At 40.8% G+C, this 26,932-nt stretch overlaps 1 protein-coding gene across 1 annotated transcript in view; it reads left to right on the forward strand.

The window, feature by feature from the left end:
- The first annotated feature begins 5,218 nt into the window (after positions 1-5,218).
- The window catches only part of ramp1 (receptor activity modifying protein 1), a 67,542-nt gene continuing 45,828 nt past the window's right edge, over positions 5,219-26,932 (forward strand). Inside the window, exons 1-2 of the mRNA XM_073473639.1 lie at positions 5,219-5,438; positions 9,317-9,894. Of these exons, the coding sequence (XP_073329740.1) occupies positions 9,837-9,894 (58 nt within the window). The 5' untranslated portion in view covers positions 5,219-5,438; positions 9,317-9,836. The remainder of the gene's footprint in view (positions 5,439-9,316; positions 9,895-26,932) is intronic.

The raw sequence follows: 26,932 nt of genomic DNA on the forward strand, positions 1-26,932 counted from the left end.
TCAAGGTCCAACTCTATGTCCGAATCTTCAAACTCCGAGTACAGATCCTGAGCTAGGAGTGACATGGGGGCAGCATCTACACAAAATCAGAAATAATTACTCTTTGTGGCCTATATTGACACATATAAAATGAAAACTTTCCTCCCAGTTACAACCAAAGCAGGTCAAGAGTTTAAAAACTTCGAATTCCACGTTTGGGTCCCCACCCATGGACCCTGTATCGTTTACACAAGGTGAGGAAGTGTTCTGTAGGTCTAAAAAACAACTTCTTCCTTTTTTTTTACCTTTATGTTTGTTTTCATCTCTCTTTCTACATCCCCCACTGTGTCACCTTGTTCTGTGTCACCGTCCTTGGTACAAACTCTGACTCACGCTCTCTCATGAAGGCTCTTAGCAGCGTGGTGGCTCACACATAGACAAACAAGCCTTTCTTATACCCTCCCACATAAGTGCAGGCTTTGAGTGCAACTGAGGAGGTTTTACTCTGAAAAACAGGATTATGAATAAGCGTGGTATGTTGTTGGTGTGTATGCCTATATGTGTGTGAAAGAGAAAACAGTGTGTGTGAATAGGAAGCTATGTATAAAGGTGTACACATGCGCATGCTGTGTACACCCTGTTTAATAAGAAAGCCTACGAAAGCATTATGTTTGTTTCCATTATATGTTCTTTATGATATGTTTCCGGTCTTATTATGTTGTTGGTCTGGAGAAAAACAGGACACAAAAGAGAGCAGTATGGCGCTCTGGATTGTGGGAAACGCTGGAGTTCAGGATCCTTTTCATCTTACTTCATAATTCTAATCAGATTATAATCATTGAGAAAGAAACATAAGAATGTACAAATAACTGGATAATCCCGACTTTCCCAATGAAAAATCACATGAACCGTTAAGATCAGAATTAAAACAATTGCATCCTTCTACATTTAGCACAGAGCAATTTGCAGAATTTGCAGTCATACTTGTTTTTGGCCACCTGATTGATGTATTCTCTCCTTTTCGCTCTGTTTTGGTCTCCACCAACTCCTGCGCTATCCAAGTATTTGGATATTTAGCTGTTCGCTTGCTGTTAGCTAAGTTTGGCTGCCTGTTGTTTAGTGCTGAGCCGGTATCATACAATCAGTTTATCAGAGCTTTTCTGGCTAGAACAGCTGCCTGCTGACGTTGGAAACGACACTGATGAGACTAAACCAAAACAGTAAAGTTGCTGTGGCAGTAAAACCAAAACAAACAGCTGAAAGATGCTGAAACGATCTGTAGAGTCGAGAGTAAATGAAACTGGGTAAAAGTGACGAAGCCAAGGTTACATAAAAAATGTTGGGATTTTATGTTCCTGCAAATCAGGATGTGTTCAAATGAGTACATGTCATATATATCATGTTTACAATATATGTATATAAGCTGACTTTCACATCTGGAGGTGGAGGGAGAGACGGCCGCTAAGCGAGAGCCCACTGTTCAACATCTGTGAGCACATCTGTGAGTATTTTTAACATAAAATACACAGCTCTAAACTGTGAAAAACTAGCTCATGCTAACTGATACATGCTCGTCACATTCATGTGGAGTGTAGGTGTGTACCTGTGTGTCTTAGGGCCTCAACCATCATGTGAATGATGTCGTCCTTCAGAGGGCTGCTGATGTTAGCAGCGTAGTGCAGAGCGGAACAGCCACTGTGGTCTCCTACCTGCAGATCACTGATTGAAAAAGTTTAGAAACAGAAAACTTAATTTTAAAATGTGTTTCCTTTACACATAAATCTTAAGTTGGTGTGTTAATGTGTGCAAAACGTGCATTTAAAAGTTGTTTAATTCAAGGAAGACAGAACAAATAGACAGCTGGTAATTGCTAAACTCTAAAGTGCCTGTCTGTCCAGTATATCAATGCGTGAATATGTGTTTTTTTTCTTACACCGAGAGTCCCAGCAGCTCCTTGACCACTTCCACAGGTCTGTACTCCCATGGCAGCGGTGTGGCTATGCCCTCAAACAGGTCAATGTCCCTGACAGCAAGCATCACAGCTGTCACACCGTCACTGTTAGGAACATCCACATCCACCCAGTCTGTCTGAGTCTGACACGTACAGACAAACACAGACACGATTAATAAACGGCAAACCAGCGCTTAGTTTGAAAATAAAAGCGGTACATTGTAAACATACATTTACATAGACAACTCATCTTTAATGCCTACAGCCTGATGCATAGCTATGCTTTGGTTTGTGGTCTACTAAAATGTTGTTAGGCCCTTTTTTGCATAAAATCTTCATCAGTAAATCTGACAACACACATTACACATAAAAACAGACAGAATACCCGGATGTGTTTTTCGTAATAGCTCACCAGGGAAATCCTCTACCGCCTCATGTGTGGGAGTCTTACCAGCAGGTTCCTTAAGGAGCGCAGGTCTCCCTGCCAGGCAGCCTGCAGCAGCCGAGCCTGGGGAGGCAGATGAGGCCTCGACATCCATCCCAACACTTTTCCCCGGAGCTCAGGAGGACTCGCGTGGAGAGCTGTCTGCCGGCTGCAGTTACACAGGGTCATATCAGCACCGGCCCTCAGGAGCCGCTCTACCACCTGTTAACAGCAGCAGCAGGAACACATGAAATGAAACAGAAAGGACAATTAGGAGACTTTTATTGGTAGATTAAAAGAAGTTACATACATTTTCCTCATTCATAAAAATCAGGCTTTGTGTGTAAGTGTGTAAACTCTCCTTTTAATTTAAGATCGCCAGTGTTTTCACAGCAAAGTGTTTCTTAATACCATCAGTTATTTACTGTGACTTGTCTCACTCCACAGGGGACCATAAGGGGAGTGTCTCTCTCTCCTTTGTTACCGGTAAGTCACCTGCTTGTTTTGAATGCAACGCCCCCGAGAGGATGCAGAGGAGTTACGTAAAGACCAAGATTCAAGTCACACAGATCCCACATGCACATAAGCACATGTTGTTGTTGATAGGAAATATACAACCTGACATGCGGGAAAGCTGACCTCACCAAGTAGGAATTTTCCAGTGAACAATGGGGACAGATCTTTTACGCTAAAGCATGATTACAAAACAATAGCCGTCAAACACGCACACATATATCCAAAAAAAGTTGCGATGCTGTGTGTTCCTGAGCCCGTTTTACACAGCATCCCAAGTTTTTTTGGAATCTAGGTTGTACATACCTCGGTCATGCCTTTACGACAGGCAGTGATAAGCGGAGTAGATCCCTGCTCCTCCTCATCTTCAGTGTCGGAGACCTCCAGCTCCTCCTGGGCCTCCACCTCTTCCTGCTCTCTTTTCGGCATCACATCAACACTCCTTTTCTTCTCACTTCTCTCCATAGTCCACGAGTTTCCACTCAGAGCTGTGTGAAGTGCAGGAGGTCAGACAACACTTGATTTTTGCAGAAAAATGGCAAATAAGCGATCGTAAACACTGCACTTGTCGTTCAGCTGGGCGTCTGAGTTAGTTTGTGTGTTTGTGTGATCATGACTGGGATGTTAGCCCTGTGATGTAAGTCTCTAATGATCCACTGGTCCCGGGAGAGCTTGGGGAAGTTATTCTCTCACATTATTACTTACAGTGAGTCACCGTAATATACATAATCATCCATTAATGAGCTTCTCCTCCATTGACCAATGAGTGGCCGTAACTGTGTGTGTGTGTGTGTGTGTTTGTGAGTGTGTGTGTGCACAATAGACACAACTCTTGGAGGGCTGGACTCACTCTGGCTTAATGTTTGACAACACTAACAGAGCAACAGTCAAGATGGCTGAAGTGTTTCATATTTCAACATGTAAAAATGTTAGAAAGAAGCGCAGTTTTGAAAATATGAAGCAACTTTTTAGACATGAAATATTTGTTATTGTTGCTTCTACCTGCTTTAAAATATAAGACTCACATCAGTGAAATACAGTGTTTACAATGAGCTTTTCTTTACTTACTGTGCTGTCATTTCTTCACATTCCCTGGTGAATTATTCCAGCTTTATGTCTCCGTGAACATCTGAAAAGCGAAACCTTTGGTCCTTTTCACCAGACTCTCCACTCTAGTGTTTCCTCTCCTTTCTTCTTTTTTTCACCCGCACGCCTCCTGCTGTTGGTTTACACTTGGTCGCCTTGGAGACGGTCAGACAGGCAGGCGGCGAGCAAAGGGTTTAAATGCCAGGAGGCTGTCTGTTGCCTGACGCGCTGAGAGAGAGCGAGACCTGGAATATCAATGTTGTGCCAATATATTTTTGGAGTATCATCAAGTCAAGTGTGGAGGGAACTTAAAGACATGCTCGCAGTCATATTTGAACTCGTAAACAAAAATGATTTTTTAAGGAACAAACAGCCTTTTCATGCCAAATTTCCATCTCTTTCATAATAACACATGAGAGATTTGGCCTCTGCTGCCTCGCAAGTTTCACATGTGAACTAAAATTTAAAATTGTGGAAAGAAAACGATGTCACACATGATCTGGACATTTTTTTCACATCTGATTGGCTTTCACCACATTTGAATGTAAATTTCCACATGGGAAATTTCATGGATTACATCCCGGATTATTTTCACATGTGGAATAAAATCTCCACATGTGGTACCACGGCACATACAATCATGTCAACTTTGCTTCTTCACATGTGATTTCCAAATTTTCGTGAGGTGATCCGCTTTTTTTCACAAACAAATGAAAATTTCCACAATTTTACACGTGCATAATCAGGGTTGGGAGTGTTTCTTAAAAATGTATTCCAATATAGTTACTAATTACCCTGTTAAAAATGTAGTCAGTTATAAAATCCCAATAGTATTCACATAAAAGAATAAGTACATTAAAAGTACAAATACAACTTAAGTACTATTTCGAAGTAAGGTTCAGCTACTCTATACTTTGACTCCACTACATTGCAGAGGGAAATGTTATATTTTCCCCCATTTTACAATTAAGACTTTACATTTCAGATTCAGATTATTAATAAGAAATATATATTTTAACATATATGTATTATTGTCACAATAACTCCTTCCTGACACCATATGTTCTGTCTTTCAGTGGCGTGTGCTTGTCACGTTTGGTTTTGTCTGTGTCCTCTCTCTCTCTGCACACCTGCTCATCATCAGTAATCAGCACACCTGCCTGCAATCAAACCATCACTTCCTCACTACAAGAGCCCTGCTGACAGTCTCAGCTGGATCATTGTGCCATTCATGTTGTGTCAGTGTGCCACGCTTCTAGCCAAGCTTAGCTGTCGGTTAGGTTGCCTGCCTGCCAGTTTTCCCCTCACACCTGTCCCCACACTCTCTCCAGGATCCCCTGCTTACCTGCCTGTCTTGCCAGCCTGTTAAGCCCGCCAGCCAGCTCACATCATTGGGATTCCCACAGCAACGGCTACCGCTGGATTTCCCTCCGCCTCAGCTCAAACGCCAACCACCATCTCACCAAAACATGTCTGAGTTAACAGGTTTGAATACTTCTTGCACTATATTATATTACATGCCACAAACTGTTGTGATACTTTGTTAGTAATATCATTCTTTCTTCCAACTTGATGAGATCGTTGCACAGCTCCTCACAGGCACGATGCAGGCAGTTTCAAGAGTAACTCCACGCTTCATCCTGAACGGACGACAAAAACTCTGCTGCACTGACCTCTGTGGGTTACAAGATGGAAGTGTGTTGAACTTCAGACAACACCTGTGACTCACAGGGAGGTGTGGTCAGGTGTGAACCATAACTAGACCAGAGTTACTCCTTGTAATGAGCTCTTAAAGGTGCAGTTTGTAAAATTATCAACAGAATGTGAAGAAATTACAGTTTTGACATTATTATGTCTATGCATTGTGTTGCAGAGATATCTACTGAAGTTAGCAGCTAGCTATCCCATCAAGTGGTGTAAACACATTCCCCTGGCGCTCTGAGCTCCCAGCCCGGACCACTAGCTGCTCTTCTAGCTGAGCTGACTTGCTAACGGCAGCTACAGTTAGCAGCTATTAGCAGTTACTCTGGTGATATGATGCCCCTGTTTGTCCTGAGTAAAAACTGCATAGGAGGCCAATTCTTACATAACCTAACCTGAATGTCCTCTTAATAAGGATAATATGAAATCATGTCAATCTCAACGCTGATGGTAGATTCTCATCTTTACTACTTTGCCACTTTTATATCCACTCGACGACCTTCCTCCCTGCTGAGTCACTCTCCCAGTCCTCCTCCTAACCTGCCAAACTTTTTGTTTCCTTCCTCTACATCAGAGCTAACCAAGCGTTTTCTTTTCATCACAGTGCTTCATTTCCTTCTTTGATACCTTTTTGTTGTTCACGCTCCTATCGTTCTTTTCATCTTGAAGTGAGGTGATTTAATTATCTTTCAGTTTAATCCCCTCTGCAGTCATAAACACCTTTTTTGTCCCCTTCTGTTTTTTCACTTTTCAAGGTGTCAAGGTTCCTCTTAACTTTATTCCTCTTTTTATCATAGTGAAATTTGCCTCCTCGCTCTGCGGTGTTTCTTCCACAACATTTTTTTTTTCTGTTTTGTCGTGACTTGGCCACTGGAAGAGGACGATGGTCATCTCTTGGTCTCGCTGCTCTTTAGTTCCTCGGTGGTTCTGAAAGGCTGTCTTTATGATTTTAGCTTTTATTCAGGAAGATCTTCATGGACCTCCTGACATGTTGAGTGTCTATCTGAGTCTGAAGATTTTGCACACTGATCTGTTATATTCCCTTTCTGGTCCCTGATTCTTTTGCATCCTCATCACGAGCACAAGAGGAACACAGTCATCTTTTGATGGCATCTGCAGAGTTACCCAACCCCGAAATAATTTTAGACACATTTGTGTCGTCATTTTTTTCTGAACTTTTCCAGACTTCAGTGACACGGACTGATCTGAGCTTTCCTCAGTTTCTTTTTTGCTTTTTACTTTTCAAACACTCTCTTTGTGAAGCCACCCACTGGTAGTTTTGTTGCCTCTGCGTCATCCACCCTGACCTTAGTTTGTTCCTCCGGCCCTGACTCTTTTTCAGTGGGAGATGGTTTGACAGGGTTTTTCATTAAGTTATTTGATTTTGTGAGTTTTTGTTGTCTGAGAGCAACGACAGATGAGTCATCTTTAGGCCTTTTCATCCAAATGAATGGGCTTCATCACGCTGGGTTCAAAGCAAAGTGCAGCACAACAATTTTTATAAACTTTAAATGGCACCAAACTTTATATTTCCAGTTATATTAGTTTTTGAAATAAAAGGACAAATACTCGATAATTAGAGTATGGTGTTTATATTTTAATGGGAAACAAATATTAGGTACATTTTTTTTTTTTTTTTTTTTTTTTGTCTTTCATGCATTCAACTGCATTCTTGTTCTTGTTGAATCTGCATTTTATATCAATTAAGCACACAATTTTTAAATTCATTTCATTTGTGTGTATGTTAAGGTTTAAAAATGTGGATGGGCAACAAGTTTAATGAAAACACAGTAATTAGTCTCTACTTCTTGGACGTGCTTGAATGATCCAAAGAAAACGAGGCAACATCACCTTCCTCCACCCGAGTCAGTCATACCTGTAACTTCTTGTGGAGATCACAAAGTTTTCAAAAAATGTCTGAATGTCAGAATTTTGCAAGAGACATCTTTAATATTTCCAGTATAAATTAACAGATTAAATCAGGAGAGGATGCAGTTTAATTTTCAGCACCGAGGACTCTACTGAGAGATTTTGTGATGGAGGGACGTCTGCCCCAAACAGCAGCAAGATTAATCCCCCCCGTGGAGTCCAGACACTGGAGGTGCTGCTGGCGGCGGCTGATGACTCTGCTGAGACAGAGAGAATGATAAAGGTGATGAAACCTGCTGAAACTGGTAATTTTATAAAGCCTGGCAGGTGATGGGGAGGTGGAGGGGGCAGGCAAAACAGCAGCATGAGCTAATGAACTAATGGCAGAGAGCATCATATTTAATAAGACAGCAGCAAGATGACAGGCTCACAGTCCAGGTGTGTCTCTGTGCTACTCGATAGATGTGACCGGCTGATGTGAACAGCTATTATCTCAAGTGACATCCTCAGATAATGACTGGAAATTATGCGTGAGAGGACTGAATGACAGGATGGTACGAGGAGTGAACTGAAAGGCCAAAGCATGCATTAAGATCAGTCCTCCTGACTGAACTTCTGCTCGAGCTCCATTTGTAATAGTGTCACACAAACAGAGAAAAAGTGAATTTTCCGATGCTGAATCAACTTAAGAGGGCAAATAAGAGAGAAAGTGGATTTTAAGACGTTAACCATGGACTCAAAATGAAACGCACCATATTGCGGATACAAATTTCTGGTTTGCTGCAGTAAAACGTAGTGAAGGGAAACATTTGATTATATATTTTTTCCCCCTCTCATCGTAAATCACTTTGAACTGGGAAAGATTTTCAGTGTTGCTTTCAAAGGCTGAAAAATCTAATAAACAACGTAAATATTTGAACAATGGGACAAAGTTATTGGGTCCTTACAGTCTGCTCAAGAGGGAGAGAAACACCCCAGACTCCCTCATAAAATCACTCAATTTTGTGAGTTGTTGAGTTAGGGGAAACTTCGCAAACTTTATGAAGTGCTGTTTCTGACAAATTCTTGATTATTTGGGCCTTCTTGTAAATTCGGCATATGTTATAGCCTTGTTTTAATGGGTGCTGCAGCCCCCTCAGCACCCCTAGTTCCTGCATCCATGGTTGTGTTTGTTTGTTATGTTTTAGTCTTTTTCTTTAATATATGTGAGATCTTGCAGCCTTACAATAAAGTCTAAAAAAGGATGCCAAACATCAACCTACTGGGGAGGAACCTGCGCTGTAACGCCTCAGTTGACCACTAGATGGAGATGTCGTGCAGCTCTGTAAACATACTGCAGCTGTCAGATCCACAGCACAGGTGGACCTACTACATTCCCACTTTTCTAAAGTCACATCTGATGCATATTCTCCTTTTAATATTATGTGTATTAAGGAAATGAAGTGTCCCCAGAAGTTGTTCGTGGATCTGAAGAACAGTTTTCTTTATAACTGTAAGCTTCAAATGTGTTTTTATCTTCTATGGAAACACAGAAAAGTCTAAAAGGAATCTGTGGTCATCATATTTCAGATGCTGTCACAACGATTTCCAGGTTACTTCCGCCTACATTCAATTACTTTTGTTTGTTTGTTTGTCCAGTTTATTAATGTATGAGGTGTTTTGTCATAGGCTGCCTCTGCCGCTGGTTTGTATCCGATTAACCAATGGAAAAGTACCAAAAGGAATCCCGTACCTCCTCCCTCGTCCAAAACTCACCCTCACCTCCCCTCCCCTCCCCTGCTCTGTAATTGCAGAGTTTGGGTCTGTCCCGCGTCACCCACATCCTCCCGTGTCCTCCCCGGCAGGAGCAGTGAACCCTGACGGTCCCTCAGCTCAGCTCCGCGGGTCCCAGCTGGTGCGTCCCGTTGCGCACAGCGCAGTTCCCTCCAACACTGCGCGCTCCGGATTTCTCCCTAAAAACCCTCAGGACGGCTGCTGGGAGAGACAGCTCCAACTTTACGAGTCAGAATGTTTGATGTGTGGCTGACAGCGCGTCGGTGACAGGAAGACTCGGGGGAGTTCAGGTTGAGCAGGAGCGAGGACGAGTCTTGGCTCCCCCCCACCCCTCACCCTCCACCCTCCACCCTCCTCAACCGGAGCAGTTTGCGCAAGGTGTTGCAGGAGAAGCTTCAGCTGTGGCTGAGTGAACGGACCCCCGCAGTGCATGGATTTGTTGTGATGTTACCTGTTCACCCTTTGAGCTCTTGTTAGCTGCTCTCTCCTTTCACTCCCCCTGCCAAACTTCAGTCAGTGGATCATTTTGAGGGCGACAGGATGGGATCGCAGACCGGAGCAGCTCTGCAGAAACAGACGCTCCTGTGGTTCATCATAGGTGAGTCTCAGTGTGTGTGGCTGCACGGATGTGTGTCAGAAGTCATAATTTAGTCTTCATGTTTGGAAAATATAAGACAAATTATACGACACAGAATCAGCTTGGGTTACTTATCACGTCTACTCTTCACGTTTTCGACCACTTTCCTTCACATCTAGAGCCAAAGAGAGGGGAATCCCCACAACACGTGGATTTTTAAGCCTTGTGAGTGAATTTAGGTTTAAAACAAGTTTGATGTTCAATACAACCCAAAAAAATGTGTGCAATAAAATGCAATATTTTCACTGGAGCTCTGTTTTTTGGGGACGATAATCATATTAAAGGGGCACTATGTAGTTTTGGAGAAGAACAAACTCAGAATTTTAATATTTATGATATAAAAGTATAAATGTAAATGTATTAATGTATATATCATTTATTTTGTTCCGTAACGTAATAAACAAGCTGTTCTCAGAGGAAAATAAGGTCCCCAGAACACAGTTTGAAGCTCGAAAGGTGGCAGGGTCCGCCACATATAAACAAAGTAAAACAGTATGAAACTGTGTTGTCCTTTAAGGTCAGTTTGTTTTATTCAATTTATTCAGTCATGAAAACAAAGAGAGTTTGTTTGTTTAGTTTGTTCAGGCATAAAGACAAATATCAGTCGAACATCTTTCTCTTCTGATTAAAATGTCTTCCCCAAAACTACAGAATGCACCTTTAAGTTCAAGCTAATATGAGGCTTCTGTCAGAGTCATGAGGCCAAATCAAGTTGGTACTTTCAGAAGTTGCAGCCTTTTTACAACAACATTTTGTTGAGTATGTTGATTTTTACAGTCTCCAAGTGGCCCAAAAAGTTTAAACTTAAAGTTTAATATTTACAGTATTAATGAGGTAATAAAACAGACTCTATATTTATTTTCTTCCATAACTGAATAAACAAGCTGTTCTCAGAGGGAAGTAAGGTCCACAGATCACTGTTTGAAGCTAGAAGTTTGAAGCCTCCGCCAAATATAAACAAAGTAAAACTGTATTGTCCTTTAACGTCAGTTTGTTTATTGAGTTTATTCAGTCACAAGAACAAAGACAGTTTGTTTATTTAGTTTGTTTAGACATAAAACAAATCTCTTCTTAATAAAAATTCTTTCCCAAAACTACAAAGTGCACCTTTAATATGATTACTGTGTCCCAAAAAAACAGAGCTTCAGTGAGAATATTGCATTTTCTTTGGTTGTACGGAACATAAAACTTGTTTTTGACCAAAATTCACTCATTTGGCTCAAAACTTTAATATGTATTGTTGGGATTCTCCTCTCTTTTTGGCTCGAGATGTGAAGGAAAGAAGTCCTGGTTAATAAAACCTTCCATAACTACATCGCATCGTCGTCATCAAAATACTTTGAGGTCATATTTTGTCTAGCCGGTGAGTATTTTTTATGATCCGATATCAGATTTATTACAGGTTTAGTGGTGGTTCCTGTCACACTATGTGGTGAAGTGCAAGCAAGGTAATCTTTGTTTGAACTGGAGATGAGCAGCAGGACAGATGGGAAGCTACAGTCAGAGGGAGTTCACATACTGAGACACTTCTTTAAACAAAAATCTATATGACGGTACCGAGAGAAAGTTCTATGTCTTTGGTCGTTAATCTGTACAGCCAAGATGGATTTGTTCAGCTGTGCTTTACTGAGTTAAAGGTCAAATAATGACTCTCTGGGTTTCCCAATTCGTCAAGAAGTGACGCTTTGGGATGGCGGCCGACCCGTCCGACGAGTTGGAAATGAGACTCAAAAATCAACTTCTCTTACAAACAGGACCTTAAATCAATTGTTGGATTGGTTACATGTGTGTCTATGGATACCCTGTTTGGAAGAGTATTATCTCTTTGTCTGAATGTGAAGACAAACCATCTAATTTGCTTTTAACTGCATTTATAATTCTTAAAAAAAACATCCATTAAACACCACCCACGCACTTCATCTCTAACCTGAAAAGTTAACTTTTTTTATTATAATATTTTTTCTTTTTTTTTTTTAAGTAGGAGATCCGTCCAAAGTAATCAGCTCAGTTGCTTTTATTGACTTATTTTAGCATCTTGAGTTGGCAAAATGAAAATAAGTTCAAACCGGAGGTAACTCTCTCGTCTTTATTTGGAAGATTTAGGTGGTTTCACTGAACATACATCTGATTTAATGAAGATGGAAAGTCCAGAGGTCAAACTCACTCTGAAGTTTTCCTCATCTCTTCATTGTGCAGAACAAGTGAGGAGGTGGAAACCATCAGGTTACACTTTTAATAGGAAGATAACAACACAGCGCTGCTCATTATTTCTGTAAAGACGAAAGTGCTGTGACATTCAGATAACCTGATCCTGCTGCGGCGTGTTTAAGTTAATCAGTTCGACAGGTGGGTGTATGAGCGCCCCTCTCATTGGAGTGGCAGCATTTGTGCAATTATGTAGTTTTATCAGGTTGTTATCAGGTCAGTGCAATCACGCTGACTTTATACAGTAGATACTGAGATATCCGGCATGTTGACTCAGTTGGGAGGTTTATGAAAAAGTCAAATATACGTGTATAACAGTAACGTCTGTCATTCAGTCTGGGAAACAACTACAGAAAAAAGGATCTGTTTGCAGCTGTCAGCACGAGCTTCTTGAGGAATATATCTGATTGGAGTTAAACCAGATACATTTTGGGGTTGGCCCGTCGACCCAGTTATTAAGGCGCTGACCGTGAACCTTTGTTATACGTCGTACATCTTTCTCTCCCCTCATTTACTGTCATATGCTAACGATTAGTTTGGGATATTGGGATATGGGCGCATGCTGTATCCCAATATCCTTAACTCATTTTGAGTAGCTGTACGTCCAATAAACGCATACAATGTCAGAAATTCTTAAAATAGATTCTGTTGTGCTTTTTACTGAGCATGCAGTGCAAATTTATTCCTACAAGCAAAAAATGAAATCATGCTTGAGGTCTTTCCTGTGTCCGTCAATAAAAGAAGTTGCTGAAACGTCAAATGAAAGGTGAACTTTGCTCGTCCACAGGAGAACGAATATCTATTTTGCTTAAGGTTAAGACTGTGTACTAGTGGAACAACTATTTGGTGGTGACTTTTACAGCAGCTGCTTTAGTGCTGATTAGCATTAGCTTCACAGATTGGCAACTCAGACTTCTCCACAGCTTTTGGATCTTGGACGTGTTAGTTCAGGGCTCAGACGTTGATGGCTGGCTGTCCGTCACTCACTCAATAACTATGAGCTATGAGCTATGAGCTAACTGCTAGCTGCAAGATGTTAGCTACCTTTCTGAAAATGATGTGATGTGACCGGCAGGTTTAATGACTAAAAACTTACCATTCTATTGATTCTTTTGAATCACAAAATAATGCAGAGTGCTGCTTCTCTTTCAAGGAAACAGTCTTTGGATGACGAAAACAGTAATTAGCATTAGCGGAATTAGCATTAATAAGGAACTGCTGTGCCATAGTAGTTTCATTTAACATTTTACATGTTGTTAAGACAGTTGAAAACGCGCTCTTGCGATATGAACATTTAACTCTTCTAAATTACAACTTTTATTTAGATTATTTTTGTTTTGATTAATTGCATAACTTCTGCAGTAGCTACGTGTGCACGGTTGAAAAGCACAAAGCATCATACGTAAGTGAGATTCAGTGTGTAGCCGATGTCATTGCTGCTTCACACTATACTGAAGTTGCTGATTGATTCAGTTGCTTTTAGCGCTGGAGTTCCCCTCACCGCTGACTGAGAGCACTGTTTGTCAGCTCGGCCTCTGATCCGTAGTGCGTTACTTCCTCTTACTTCAAGACTGCCAAAAAAACCCAGTAACAATCGTGATGTTTCATCATTCATTTCAAGTATTCACTTAAGGCTGAGTTATTCTTTGTCCCATAGGTAATTTCACAAAGGCTGAAGTAGCAGCGACTGTCAGCACAGTAAAGGTGTGTCTACCAAATAAAGGAAAATGTAATACTGTTCTGTGTTTAGCACCTTGCTGTTAAAGGGGCACTATGTAGTTTTAGAGTAGAATTGTTTTAATATTTGCAATAATAATGATGTACTAATACAAACATCATTTTTTCCATAACTGAATAAACAAGCTGTTCTCAGAGGAAAATAAGGTCCCCAGAACAGTTTGCAGCTGGAAAGGTGGCAGGGTCCGCCACATATAAACAAAGTAAAACAGTATGAAATTGTGTTTAAAAATTAAAAATTATTTCCCAAAACTACACAACTGCACCTTTTTAATATGATTATTGTGTCTCCAAAAAACAGAGCTTTGGTGAGAATATTGCATTTTCTTTGGTCGTATGGTTGTTTTTGACCAAAATTCACTCATTTGGCTTAAAAATGTAATATGTATTGTTGGGATTCCTCTCTTTTTGGCTCTAGATGTGAAGGAAAGAAGTGGAAAACTTAGTTAATATAACCTTTTCATAACTACATCTAACTACAAATACTTCAGATATTGGCATATATTTTGTCGTTATCTAGCCGGTGAGTATTTTTTATGATGCGATATCAGATTTATTACAGGTTTAGTGGTGGTTCCTGTCACACTATGTTTTGAAGTGCAAACACGGTAATCTTTGTTTAAACTGGAGATGAGCAGCAGGACAGATGGGAAGCTACAGTCAGGGGAGTGAATGTGAGGGAGTTCACATACTGAGACACTTCTTTAAACAACAATCTATAAATCTATATGATCTATATGTTTGTTTATTTAGTTTGTTGAGGCATAAAAAAAAATCAGTCGATGAAGATCTTTCTCTTCTGGTTAAAATTGCTTCCCCAAAGCTACAAAGTGCACCTTTAAGGGCGCACGATGTGAAATTATATTAACATTATAGTGTTTTTTACTAGTTTTTCTGGGTTTGAAAGTCAGTGTGTTTAAACTAGCATTAGTCCAATGCACTGCAATTCTGTTGTGTCTGACAAGCAGCATTTCCTTGGTTAAATCAGGCTAGTTTGAAGGAATCTGGTGTTTAAGGTGAAGCATGTTTGAGGTGGATTAACCTATATTTCATTTACAATTTTGTGCCATTTTCCTGTGTTTTATGTTAATTGGAGCTAAAGAGAAATTTTATTTTTAATTTTTAAGTGAAATACACCTACCTATAGCACTCTATTAGAGATGATGTTAATGCATTTTCAAACAAAGCTTTTATAATATAAGATCTTAGAGCTGTGGCTGAATGTTATTAGAGGATTATAAGGCTTTAGTGATTTTGTTGTTAGTTTTTCTACCTAGCTCTTGCGGTGTGTGTTCACGGCATGTTTATTAGGCTACTATATCATCTATCATCAATAAATGTTTTATGAAGCATCAGTGGAAAAGTTTGCATATGCAAAACATACAGAAGCTCATTCAGACTGTGGTCTACCTGATATCGATGTGTTGGTGTTGGTCCTAGAGCTTCATAATTGTAAGTGCTGTATCGTAGGCAGCTGGACGTGTTTCAGTTTCTTGAGCTTCATAATGTTGTTCCAGCACCATCATTTCAACTTAACTTCAGGGAAAAAGTGACGGAAATGGGATCTTTGAAGTTGGAGCGAGCTGTTGTGGCTGACATGTGTTAGAAAGGAAGCTAAGCTAAGCTAAGCTATGTCATTACAAAAACGTGATCAGTCAGTTGCAATGATGGTCATTAATTACGATGTTCTGGGAACACCAACAGGGCTCAGATCAGATCGTCTTTGATCTGTTTTGTAATGCAACCACTCAGCTTAGAAAACCTGAACTTTACACAGTAAGTATTCATATTTTAGCCGAACTGAACAAAGCTAATTGAATCAGCAAAGTCATAATTTCCACCTCTAGTCCACTGGATCCACAAATGAAGCAGATGTAATGAGAGTCTGAGAGTGCTGGACGTGATTCCCCTTCATTATGCATCGCCAGCTACTACAGAAGGTATGATAAGACCACTCAGCTGATAAAGACACATCTGTCTCTCTGCTCTCCAGAACATGTAATCTTATACTTATGAAAGACATTCAGCTGACTTGGGTTCATTCCTCGACCTCCAACACCACTGCTGACCACTAAATGCTTTACCTTCAGCTGAACTGTAATGCGAGTCTCAAACACTAACCCCAAGTCTGACCATTTAACATCGCGGAGTCCTGAAAAATGTTTTCGGTATCCTTTTACACTGTTTTGTAATAACTTGTTTCAGACTTCTCATTGTTTATGAAAAAAAGAAAAATTAACACACAAAAACACCAAACTGCTGTTTGCTCTCCAACAAAAAGTGTTCAGGCGAGCTTCCTCTGCTCTTTGCCCTTTGTTTCCTGTTACAAAGGCTCCGTGTAGGTGTGCTGTGTTTACTGAAAGACAAAGTTATGACTCATCGCAGCAGCACCAGGTTGCCTCGTTACCGTTTCACCACATCCCTGTCTAAAAGTTTTGCTCTAAAAAATTTTTTTTTTTTTTTTACATCCCAAGATCCCTGAATAATTATCCCCCATTCAGGTGGTTCATTTATCCTTGCAGGATCCATTTATTACGTCAGTCTTACAGGCACTTTTTAAGATCGACGGCAGGCTTTAATCAACAGAGCTCGGCGCTGATATCAATCAAAAGAAACTGCACCATTTAAGTCATCATTTGTACCACGACAGAAGCCATATTACCTTTTCTTTCCTGGTATTTTTTTTGGCCAGCGACTACAGGACGGATAAAGGGAGAGGACTCTTTGCTCTTTCCCATAGATATGAAGGGATTGGCACAGAGAGGCACGTTAATCCTCTTTTCCCTGACATGATCGTCTTTCATCTGTCGGCTCAGGATTCAATATGAATTCATTTGAAATATTTCACACGGGCACACACATGCTACTCACCAGACAGCAGTGAAATGACCAAAGGGAAATGCTCTGTGGAGCAGCTCGGGGGAAAACATCTGGGGATCCTGACAGTTTGACTGAATGTCCTGTAAGCAATCAGGGTGGTTCATGTAGGATACTCTAACTAAAGTCTGAGACAACGTCTGGTATGTCAGGAGTAAGTGGTCTGTCTCTTTGTTTTAATACGTCCTGGTCTTGGGCGAGCTTTTAATCAATTCCTCTTCCATAATGAGAAAAGTTATTAAAAGAAAAGCTTGAGTTAATTAATTTTTGTTTCAGTGGCTGCATTCAGGATCAACCAAGCTTCCACCAGGAAATGCAGCTGATTTAGATTTAGCTTCTTGCAGATCTGTCTCAATAAAATACTCCCACACCTGATGTACACTGATAGCTACGAGCCTTATCCCCCCGTCCATACTGGCCATGAAGTGATGCCTAGCCGAAGCTAACGTCAGACTTCAGCAGTTGAAATTAAAAATGCGTATCTTTGTCCTTTATTGTTGGTAGTGGAGTCCAGGCAACAAACATGTGAGGACGGAGACGTATCTCGCTTCACTGCTACTCAACAAACTTATTGTTAAAAACTGGGAGTTTGGGAGAAGACATTTAAGTCAGAAGAGAAAGATCTTCATTGACTAAATAAATAAACAAACTGACCTTAAAGGACAACACAGTTTAATACTGTTTTACTTTGTTTATATGTGGCGGACCCTGCCACCTTTCTAGCTTCAAACTGTGGTCTGGAGACCTTGTTTTCCTCCAAGAACAGCTTGTTTATTGTGTTATGGAAAAAAAACAGTATTTCTGAATTTGTATTATAACCTCATTAATATTGTAAATATTAAAATTCTTCTCAGAAAGTTTGAATTTCTTCTCCAAAATCTCGCAGAGCCCCTTTAAACTTTCTGGGCCACAACAGCTGCTCAGCTCCTTCAGGCCAGTTGTGATGTGGGTCTGAATAAGATTGACCTCCCTGGGCTTGAAAGTCAATAAAGTGAGCAAACAGTAGCTTATTTAAACGTTGACACAGAACAATATTAGCACTCATTTGGAGTCGTGCTTTAACTCTCCTTTTAGCTCTGTTTTGGTCTCCACCAACTCTTGAGGGAAATTTCTGGCTCTTTAGCTGCTAAATGCTCCTCTACATGTTTCCAAGCTAGAAATTTGGAGGCAATAGAAGGCAATTGGCTGCCTGCTGTGGATAAGAATAATGTTTGTTAACAAATCATCAAGGACTTTAGCTTTTGCCCCCAATTTCTGATTGTGTTGTCCAGTGGTATTCAATTAAAATCCAAAGAGGAAAGAACAAATTCAAAGAGAAAATGACCCGAAGCGAAGATCTGGAACATCATAATGTCTAAATTGCTATATAAATCAGTGCCATATTAACTGAAGCAGACTAGTAATGCTCGTAATCAATGTCTGTATGTAGTCCACAAGTGACTGCTAAATCAAATGAAGTACAATTAAACACTTATTTTCAGTTTTTAATTTGAACTGTAGGGAGTACTCAAACATAAATGATCTTTTCTAATTTCACATATATAAATAAGGGCCTCATTCTTAAAACGTACATAAGACATAATGGTTGAAATAGAAATGTAATAATTCTCAATATTTCATTAGTCAGGCTGTATATTAAACCACGGTCCACCTATATTCTTACAGCTGGTGAGGTGAGGAAGGAAGATTGACCTGACAGGGACCAGTAATGTTTTCAACATACTTGTAACAACAAAGTAATTTATTAAAATGAAAAAATGTAACCTGTCCTTCAACTTATGTTTTTGTACTCCCAATGTTTTTACTCAGCATGATAAGTCAAGAACAGGAGACAAGAAACAGGCCTCCTGATGATGAACTGCTGCATATTTGTTGAAGAGATAAGCGCTTGTTGCATCAGTGTGGAACGATTCGACTGTTTATTAAAAAAGCTACTTTGCCGTTAGTTTTTTGGCTGACATCCTGCAGCACCAGCAGGCATGGATGTTTGACAACAGAGTGGGGGAGAGAGGCTGCGAGAGCGGTTGACCCCCCCTCCACTGCTCACAGATACATTTTGTGAGTCTGTGATGTCGGCACCAGAGATAATAATGTTAATTTCCGTCAGGTTTCTGCCCCCAGTTAAGCTCTCGTCTGTGCAGATAACATGGATTTTTATAACAAAAAAAGCAGCAGCTCTTGCTGCCGCTTTCTGGTGTGAAGGACTCGAGGGGACGTTTTTAAAGTCTCTATAAATCAGTAGAGAGACACAGTGAGAGAGAGAGAGAGAGAGAGAGAGAGAGAGAGAGAGAGAGAGAGAGAGAGAGAGAGAGAGAGAGAGAGAGAGAGAGAGAGAGAGAGAGAGAGAGAGAGAGAGAGAGAGAGAGAGAGAGAGAGAGAGAGAGAGAGAGAGGACAATGACAGGAAGAAGGCAGTCTAACAAGACAGAGAGAGATAAATGAGGTAGGTGGGGCTGGATAGTGAAAGTTTTAATAGCTCTGATATATATCTGCGTCTGTTTGCTTTGTTGTGTGTTTCCGCCTGTGTGTGTGTGTTTATGTGCATCCTGTGTGCCCCGACCCGCCCACCGGACTTTGGCTAATTGGATGTGATGAGATGAGGAAACAAACCTAACAAATGGAGCCGTGCCTCCATTTGATTGAGCTGTTTTTCACGTTTAATATTAGATAACTTCCCCTCCGCAAGTCTCTTTTGCATCTGTCGCCGCTTTCTCACTGAGCGTTCCTTACAGGGGAGCTAAATACAGACATCGACGACAAAATAACAACAGCAGAAGGTCAAATATTGTCCCAAAGGTCATGCTTCTCCACTTCGCCGAGGGGTTTCAGCTTTTTTTTAAATCTGCCCGTAGAGCGGTGAGCTGCGGCAGAAGCAGTTTGCTGCACTCCGATCAATATGTGCTCGCCGATGAAAGAATTCTGTCCGAGTTTCTTTCTTCGAAGATCCCATTTCATACTGTTTTGAGAGGATTAGTGAGCCCAAAGACTCAGAGAAGTGAAGAACTCACAGAAACTGGTTTGTCTCCAGTTATGTGGAAAGAGAAAATTTAAGTGGTGCTGAGAGTGTGTGTGATATCAACCGTCTGTGAACAAGTGCTCCTAATTAGTTGTAGATCTTTGGTAATGCTCGGGGACATCTCTCTTGTCACAGTGTCTAAATGAACAAACCAACCATTGTGTGTGTGTGTGTGTATGCTTATTTATTTATTTATGTATTCATTTATTTATTTATTTATCCCCATTAGCCGCTACCAACGTACTCTCCCTTGGTTCCACACAGTGCACAATCTACTTAGCTCAAGTATTGTGGCCCACTCGCTGAACTTACTGTTGATTTCATACCTCCAGTGAATAGTTTTAAATGTTGACTGCAAACTTTTCCCTCATGAATTAATTATTCCTTCAGTATCAACTACAGAATGGTTCAGGTATTCAGTAATTTCTCAATTAATATGCCTATGTGGAGATGCAACAGTTTCCTGATAATTCATTCAGCAGACGTGGAGCAACATTAGCATTCATGTTGTCTTGAGTTCACCTGATGAATGCAAATCCAATATTTACTTTCCTTGTAGCGCTCGAGTAACTCCACAGAGAAATATCCAGTTTTTTAGCAGCCAAATGCTCCACTATGTTCACCAGCTAGCTGTTAGCTTTTTCTGATTGCTTTTGGTTGCTGTGCAGGTTTTTTTTTTTTTTTTACTTTTCTGAAAAAAGCTGCGTACTATGTCTGGAAATATTGCTGAGAGCGGTGAGACTCAACCAAAACACAAAAGTTGTGAATCGGTAACAGCAGGGTTGGCTGATGTCTGACCTTCATCGTACGGCCACTGTTTTGTTGGGTTTAGGCAAGAAAACTACTTGGTTAGGTTTAGGAAAACATGGATTGGGTTAAAATAACTGTGACTTCTGTAACTTTACATTTTTTTATTGATTCTGGCAACGCAGAGAAGCAAAGTAAACTTTGCCGTACCACCAGACTACAGAGCAGCTTCTGTCCTCTTCAGAAAAAGCCTCTCGCTGATGGTCTTGTTTGCTTCGTAGGTCATATAGAGGCATCAAAATTAAATCAAGACTGCTTCATAACCAGTTTAAAGATCCTTGTAGGACGTTTAGCTAAAATTAATAGCCTCAAAACTATATATATTAGTATTTTAATTATTATGGTCAACAAAAAGAGCGAGCTGATCTTTCACAGTTGTAATGTTTCTTAATGAATCTGACCACAAAGATCCAGCATCTATATACTAATCCATACATTTACTGGCACCCAGTTGGTACTCATTGACCAACTGTTTTAGCAGTAATGTATAATTAATGCCTGCTACTCCACCCTTTCTACCCACATAGCAGTGTTGTTATTTTTCCTTTATAAGAATTGAACCAGAAACCGTGAGCATAACTCCCCCGTGTCCTCTGAACCCAAGACATCAGCCCCCTCATTGAGAACCGGAGAGCAGATTTTACAGTCCATTTATCCAGGCCGCTGCTCTCATACATTACATTTAACCTTACATAACAGCGACATAGCGAGCCTGTCGCGGTGGTTCACTCAACCAGTGCATCAGGCTGGAATTTTCTTTTGAAGAATTTTTTTTTTTCCCTTATTGCCATTTCTGCTTCAACAGAAAGTACAACGCCGACACGTCAAAGTGCGCCCACAACATCCAGAGCTCGTGACACGCAGTCATGTACAGACAGCAACAAGCCTGAAAGGGATTTTCTCCAAACATTTATACAAGCAGACTGGTCAAATAGTAACACATTGATATTTATAGCAATGACCTGAGGGAGGAGTGGCTGAGGCATGGAGACGTGTGCGTAATGCTGGAAGTCGGGGAGCTGCCTCTCGCAGCCGCAGTCTTGTACCGCTGACCGCGGAGCTGCTCAGCTGGAGCAGTTTGTGGCTTCTGGGCTACAGTACAGGACAGCGGGAGGCTCGCTCACTTCTAACTCTGGACTGCATATGACTGTAGAATCAGCATGTTTAGTTCCAGTACCTGCTGGGAACACAGAAGAGGGTAGAATTATTCAGAGACAGATATTATTCCCACAGCCTTTTTAAATCCAAGAAGAGCTTCGACTGTGGATGATTCTGCTGAATGTTGGCAGTGGATATAAACTGTGACTCTGAGGGGCTGCTGGTCCAACTTTGACGTAATTTCCGGTGATACTGAACAGTTTTATTATATTTAACATGGTATTCTGTAGGTTCCCGGTAAATAAAGGATACTAACGACACTAGTAGATCACTTACATGGCCGTATTAGACATGAAGATGATGAGCGGTCATGAGTTTTACATTTTCTGCAGTTCAAATACTGCGTTATTATCTGCATGGACGATTAAATCAAAATGCCTCCATCCCGTTGATCACCCCACATGGTTTTCAGTAGGTTTCATTCATTCCCCCAACACTATCCAGAGATGGCGTGCGACATCTCATATGGGACTGAACATTTAGCCCACTTTGTACTAGAGAATACTGAGATATTACTTATCACCATTCAGCCTTAAAACACAGATGTTTCATCCATATCACCAAACTAGTAGAAACCAGTGGCTGGATTTTGTTTTGTAAATATAAAAAGTTCCTGAGAACTTTGGTAAAATTGGATTCACAGTATGCTGCCTATGTGTTGGATTAGGTGTATAAATGTTCTTCAGAAGAGAGGCAGCTGAAAGGCCTCGCTCAGTCAATCTTCCAACGGTTTAATAGGTTTTAAATAATAAATACTCTATTTCATGGTGGCATTCAGTCTGCGTACAGATCATTTTAGGTCAGGGATTTGAAGTAGTGACCTTCAGTTCCTCTGTTCTGTGATATTGGCTTCAGGTTCAGCACCATTTTGGATACGATTTTCACAGCTTGTTTATCGCCCTGTTGGCAATTTATGTAGGATTTTTAGTATATGTTTCAAATGGTCTATTACAGCGTTAGTAACACACTGGAGCTCTGATGAACTGCCTTCAGTCAGCATTTTTTAATAATTCCTCTCTCCGCTACTTGTGATGCGTAACCTACCAATTTACTGGAGGGGACTCGGTACTAAATTGAGCGAGGCAGTGCAGAAAATCCCAAATTGGACTAAATGAAAGCATCTGGTTTTGTCCATTTGAATTAGAATTGCTGTTAATTTTGCCAGGCATGGATTTAAACACAAACATTTGTAGCAGAAGAGGAAGCAGAAACAGAAAAGCTCCTAATAAATCCCTGTTTAGATCACATCAGTCACGCTTTGTATCATGTATCAGTCAGCCAGTGCAAAGAGGAGTCAAATCCGGGGGGGTTTTACTGTTAACTTCTCCCCTGTGTCAGCGAGATGGATCTGAGCAGCGGCTTCAGTAACACATTTGGGTGTAATCTCCTGACTGTAGCCGTGGGTAGATCCGGACAAATAGCCCACCGCTCCACACTGATTACCTCGTTTTACGGCTCATATGTCTGTGACCGTCCTGCCTCTTGCATTACTTTGACCTCAGGTAACTGAGGCGCTGCATCACCTTCACGGGCTTTTCACTGCTCGGCCCGACACATCCTGTAAAATGTTCCTCGTATGGAAATTATGGGATGAATAAAAGCACTCATCCTCTCCCTCCACCGCTCGCTGTCAAATTGATCTTGCAGGAATATGAGCTGTAACCAAGTTAACATCACTTAAAAAGGAAAGTTCTTCCTTTCTGTCTCTCTTTCATCTCTCTCTCTTTATCTCATATTCCTAATTAGCAGTGAAAGAGGTGAATATCCCCTTAGCTCTTCTTTATCGCCACAGCTCTCCTCTGCTTCCCTCTCTCTCCGCATTAACCTGTTTTATAGCTGGTCACGATTGGTGTGCGCTTACGCAATTGTGTGTGTTTGTTTATGCTTGTGTGGTATGCGTGTGTGCACTGGCAGGGCAGTAACCCAGTTTTCACTGTCACGCCTCAGCAGCTAATGAGCAGCGTCCAGGCACTGCTAGTTAGCGAGGCATGCGTGCATGTGCATGTGTAATACTTTGTGTGTGTGTGTGTTTGTGGCACATGCTGTGGTTTCCACTACCAAGGTGCTGAAGTGCTTGTCAGCTCCATGGCGGCTGGATAATTGCTAATGGCTCTTCCACTGTGGACAGGGCGCGCACACTTACATACACAGACGATCCACACACCAAAAATATGCGGTCATACTTGACACCCGCTCTCAGACAATGGGAGACAGTCTCACGTAGCTTACATACGCAAAACACAAAGGAATTAGAGCACATGGTCTCACACATACCCTGTATGCGTGAACACAGTCGTGTGAAGCACTGAGTGAGTCAGACATGCTCTCCATGTCGTAAAGGTGCCCTTGAGCAAGACACTCAATGCTCAGCTGATGTCAAGGGAAGATGTGGTTGTGTCTCTACAAACACAGCTGTGTTCATTAAAGTAACCTCAGTGGAAGGAATAACATATATATAACAATGGAGGAAATAGAAGGGGGAGGTAGTAAAATACCAATCCTGTGGTTCTGGTGTGGATCCAGTGGCTTACGTGAGGTGGTGTCCATTATCAGGATCATTGACAGCTTGAAGTAGGGGTGGGTAGAAAAATCTATTCACATAAGAATCACGATTATTTTCCCCAACAATTCAGAATCTATTCACAGATGTCAAAAATCAATTTTCTAAATGTTAATTAGTAGCGTTGATGGAACAAAAAAGGCGAAACTAAATTGCGAAACACTGCACCCAGACAATTTACAGCACACACATGCTAGAGTTATGTTGAAGTTCATCTCCAAACAAAGCAGCGGTTGCAAACTGCAGTTTTATATGATGGCTGGATGATCACATTTGCAAGACGAACATTAAGCAGGCCACGTTTGTGAACGCTTTTTACGTAAAACGTAACATTAACAGAGCAGAGCAGCGGCCAACAGTAACAAACAAGACCAGCTGACAATCGCTAACAAGCTAGCAAACACAGACCACAGAATTCAACATGTTAAACAGACTCTGTGGTGAAGAAAATAACTCTGCTTCTGCTCAGCATCTTGTACAACGATGGACCCCCCGGAGCTAACAGTGCAGCAGAGACGCTGCTCTCACTGCTGGATTCATAACACTAATAACACAGCAGAGCACACACCCTTATTTTGTTATCCACATACAAGCATGCATGCTTTCAAATCAATTAATTCATTAATTATTGCTATTACCTTAAATATAAAGGCTGCAGATAGTTTATCTTAATTTCCATTTGTGTTTTATATTGTATTTCAGCAGATTAAGGACCTCAATTAATGTTTCAGCACACATTAAACTGGACCAGAAGACTGAAAATGGTCTTCAGTAGGCAACATTCAACTCTATTCCTGTCCTGACTTAATCCTTTTTTATAAAAAAAAGTACTGTAAAAAAAAAAAAGAGATTTTGATGATGATATAATTTTGATAATGATACCCATCCCTAGTATTTACACCATGGTATAATACCATTTAATTGTGACTTCTAGGGCAATAATACAACGGAAATAATCATTATCGTTCAGCTGCCCCTTTTTGATGAATTGTAACAAAATGGCTGCTGTCTGAAATCTCATAAAACACAGCAAACGTTTACGTAATGATGCACTTCCCTCACAGTCAGCAGTGAACTGACTGACTGAAACTATATTACCATCCATATGTCAAGTAGTGGACACTTCTGCTCAAGTGCATTATTGTACCATTTAACCTTATACATTATTAAGCATGTGGGATCCCAGTTGGACTCGAGCTCACAGCGTTGGCAGTTTCACTGCCTTGCTCTTTGCATTAACCCAAAAACATTCAGAGCAACATGAAACGTGTGTATGTTGTTTCAATAAAAGTCTAAACTGATCATGAAATGTCATCGTAAACTGCTGCGCTTCCTAAAGACGTTCACTGCAACAATCAAGCGCCAACACGCTGACACACCTTTAAACCTATATGTTACATGGGGTAAGTGCATGTGCATAAATATATTCATAAGTGCACAGTTGAATGGCTAAGTGCAAACACACAGTGCATGTTAAATCTCCATGTATAGCACTCCTGTGCACATCCAGAGGAAAACACATATGCAAACACTTCACAGCCAAAGACCTCTGCTTATGTTGGAGGTGATAGCAGTTGCCAAAAAAGACACCGTCTATATCTGGTTTCAATGCATGGATACATTTTCTGGATGGATTTTTCTGAATTGTCTTTTATTGTGCAAGGGATAGTCAATAGCTTTTTGATGAGAAGCTTGAGAAAGCAAGAAGAGGCAGAATAAGATGACCTTTAAACTCGATGGGTGAATGTTTTCCATACAGCTGCGATCAAACTCTGTAGATTGCAATTGTCTGACAGCTGATCAGAGGGCAGGAGGGATCACGTCCAGATGTGGTCTGACTTATCAAATCGCCTTGTTGACACCGTATCCAGATAAGAATTTCATTTAATATTGTTTTTATTCAAATGTCATTCACCTAAACCTGCCCAGCTAATGTGTGCTTACAAGACATTACCTTAAGAGGCAGGAGCGAGCAAAAAGATGTAAACATGTACTGTAATCTACAATCATCTGTCACTTCAAACAGACTGGGAAGCCTAGCAGACATTTTCAGGGAAAGTTCAACTAAAGGTCATAAGAAAAAGGAGAATAATCTTTCCCTGGACAGTGTTTCCCTGATGAACTGCTGTGAGATGTTTTCCTAATTTTTATAACTCAGACTGTTGAAGCCTCACAGTAGCGTCAGCATCACGTAAACTCTGGAATACATTTTTGCACGAACCGAGGACTGTGGATCTTCTCCCTCACCTCTTGCACTGAAAACACATGAAGAAATGATCTTCAGATGGTCGCTACAAGCAAGAGAAATGATTAAAACAGCCCCTGTGGACTAACGCGGTATGAGCACCATCGCCTCCTGTTGTAAAGATCTTGATCTTGTGCATTTTGTTTTGAAAGTGAGTGAAAGAAAAATGCAACAGATGGTGAGATGGTGGCCACACCGTACCACCAGCTTCTTTCATCAAGCTGTGAGACCCCTCAATTTATTCTGTATAGATAGTTAGACTCACAGATGTCCTTAAAAAATCCTGCTGTTTTGATCCGCTGATATTGTGAAAGCTCGCAGATTGCATGTTTTGTGATTAGTGCATATTTTCACTGTTTGTCCTGAGATTGCAGCCAGCTGATCTTCTCCCACTT

Source organism: Pagrus major, chromosome 9 (assembly GCF_040436345.1).
Source record: "Pagrus major chromosome 9, Pma_NU_1.0".
Lineage (NCBI taxonomy): Eukaryota > Metazoa > Chordata > Actinopteri > Spariformes > Sparidae > Pagrus > Pagrus major.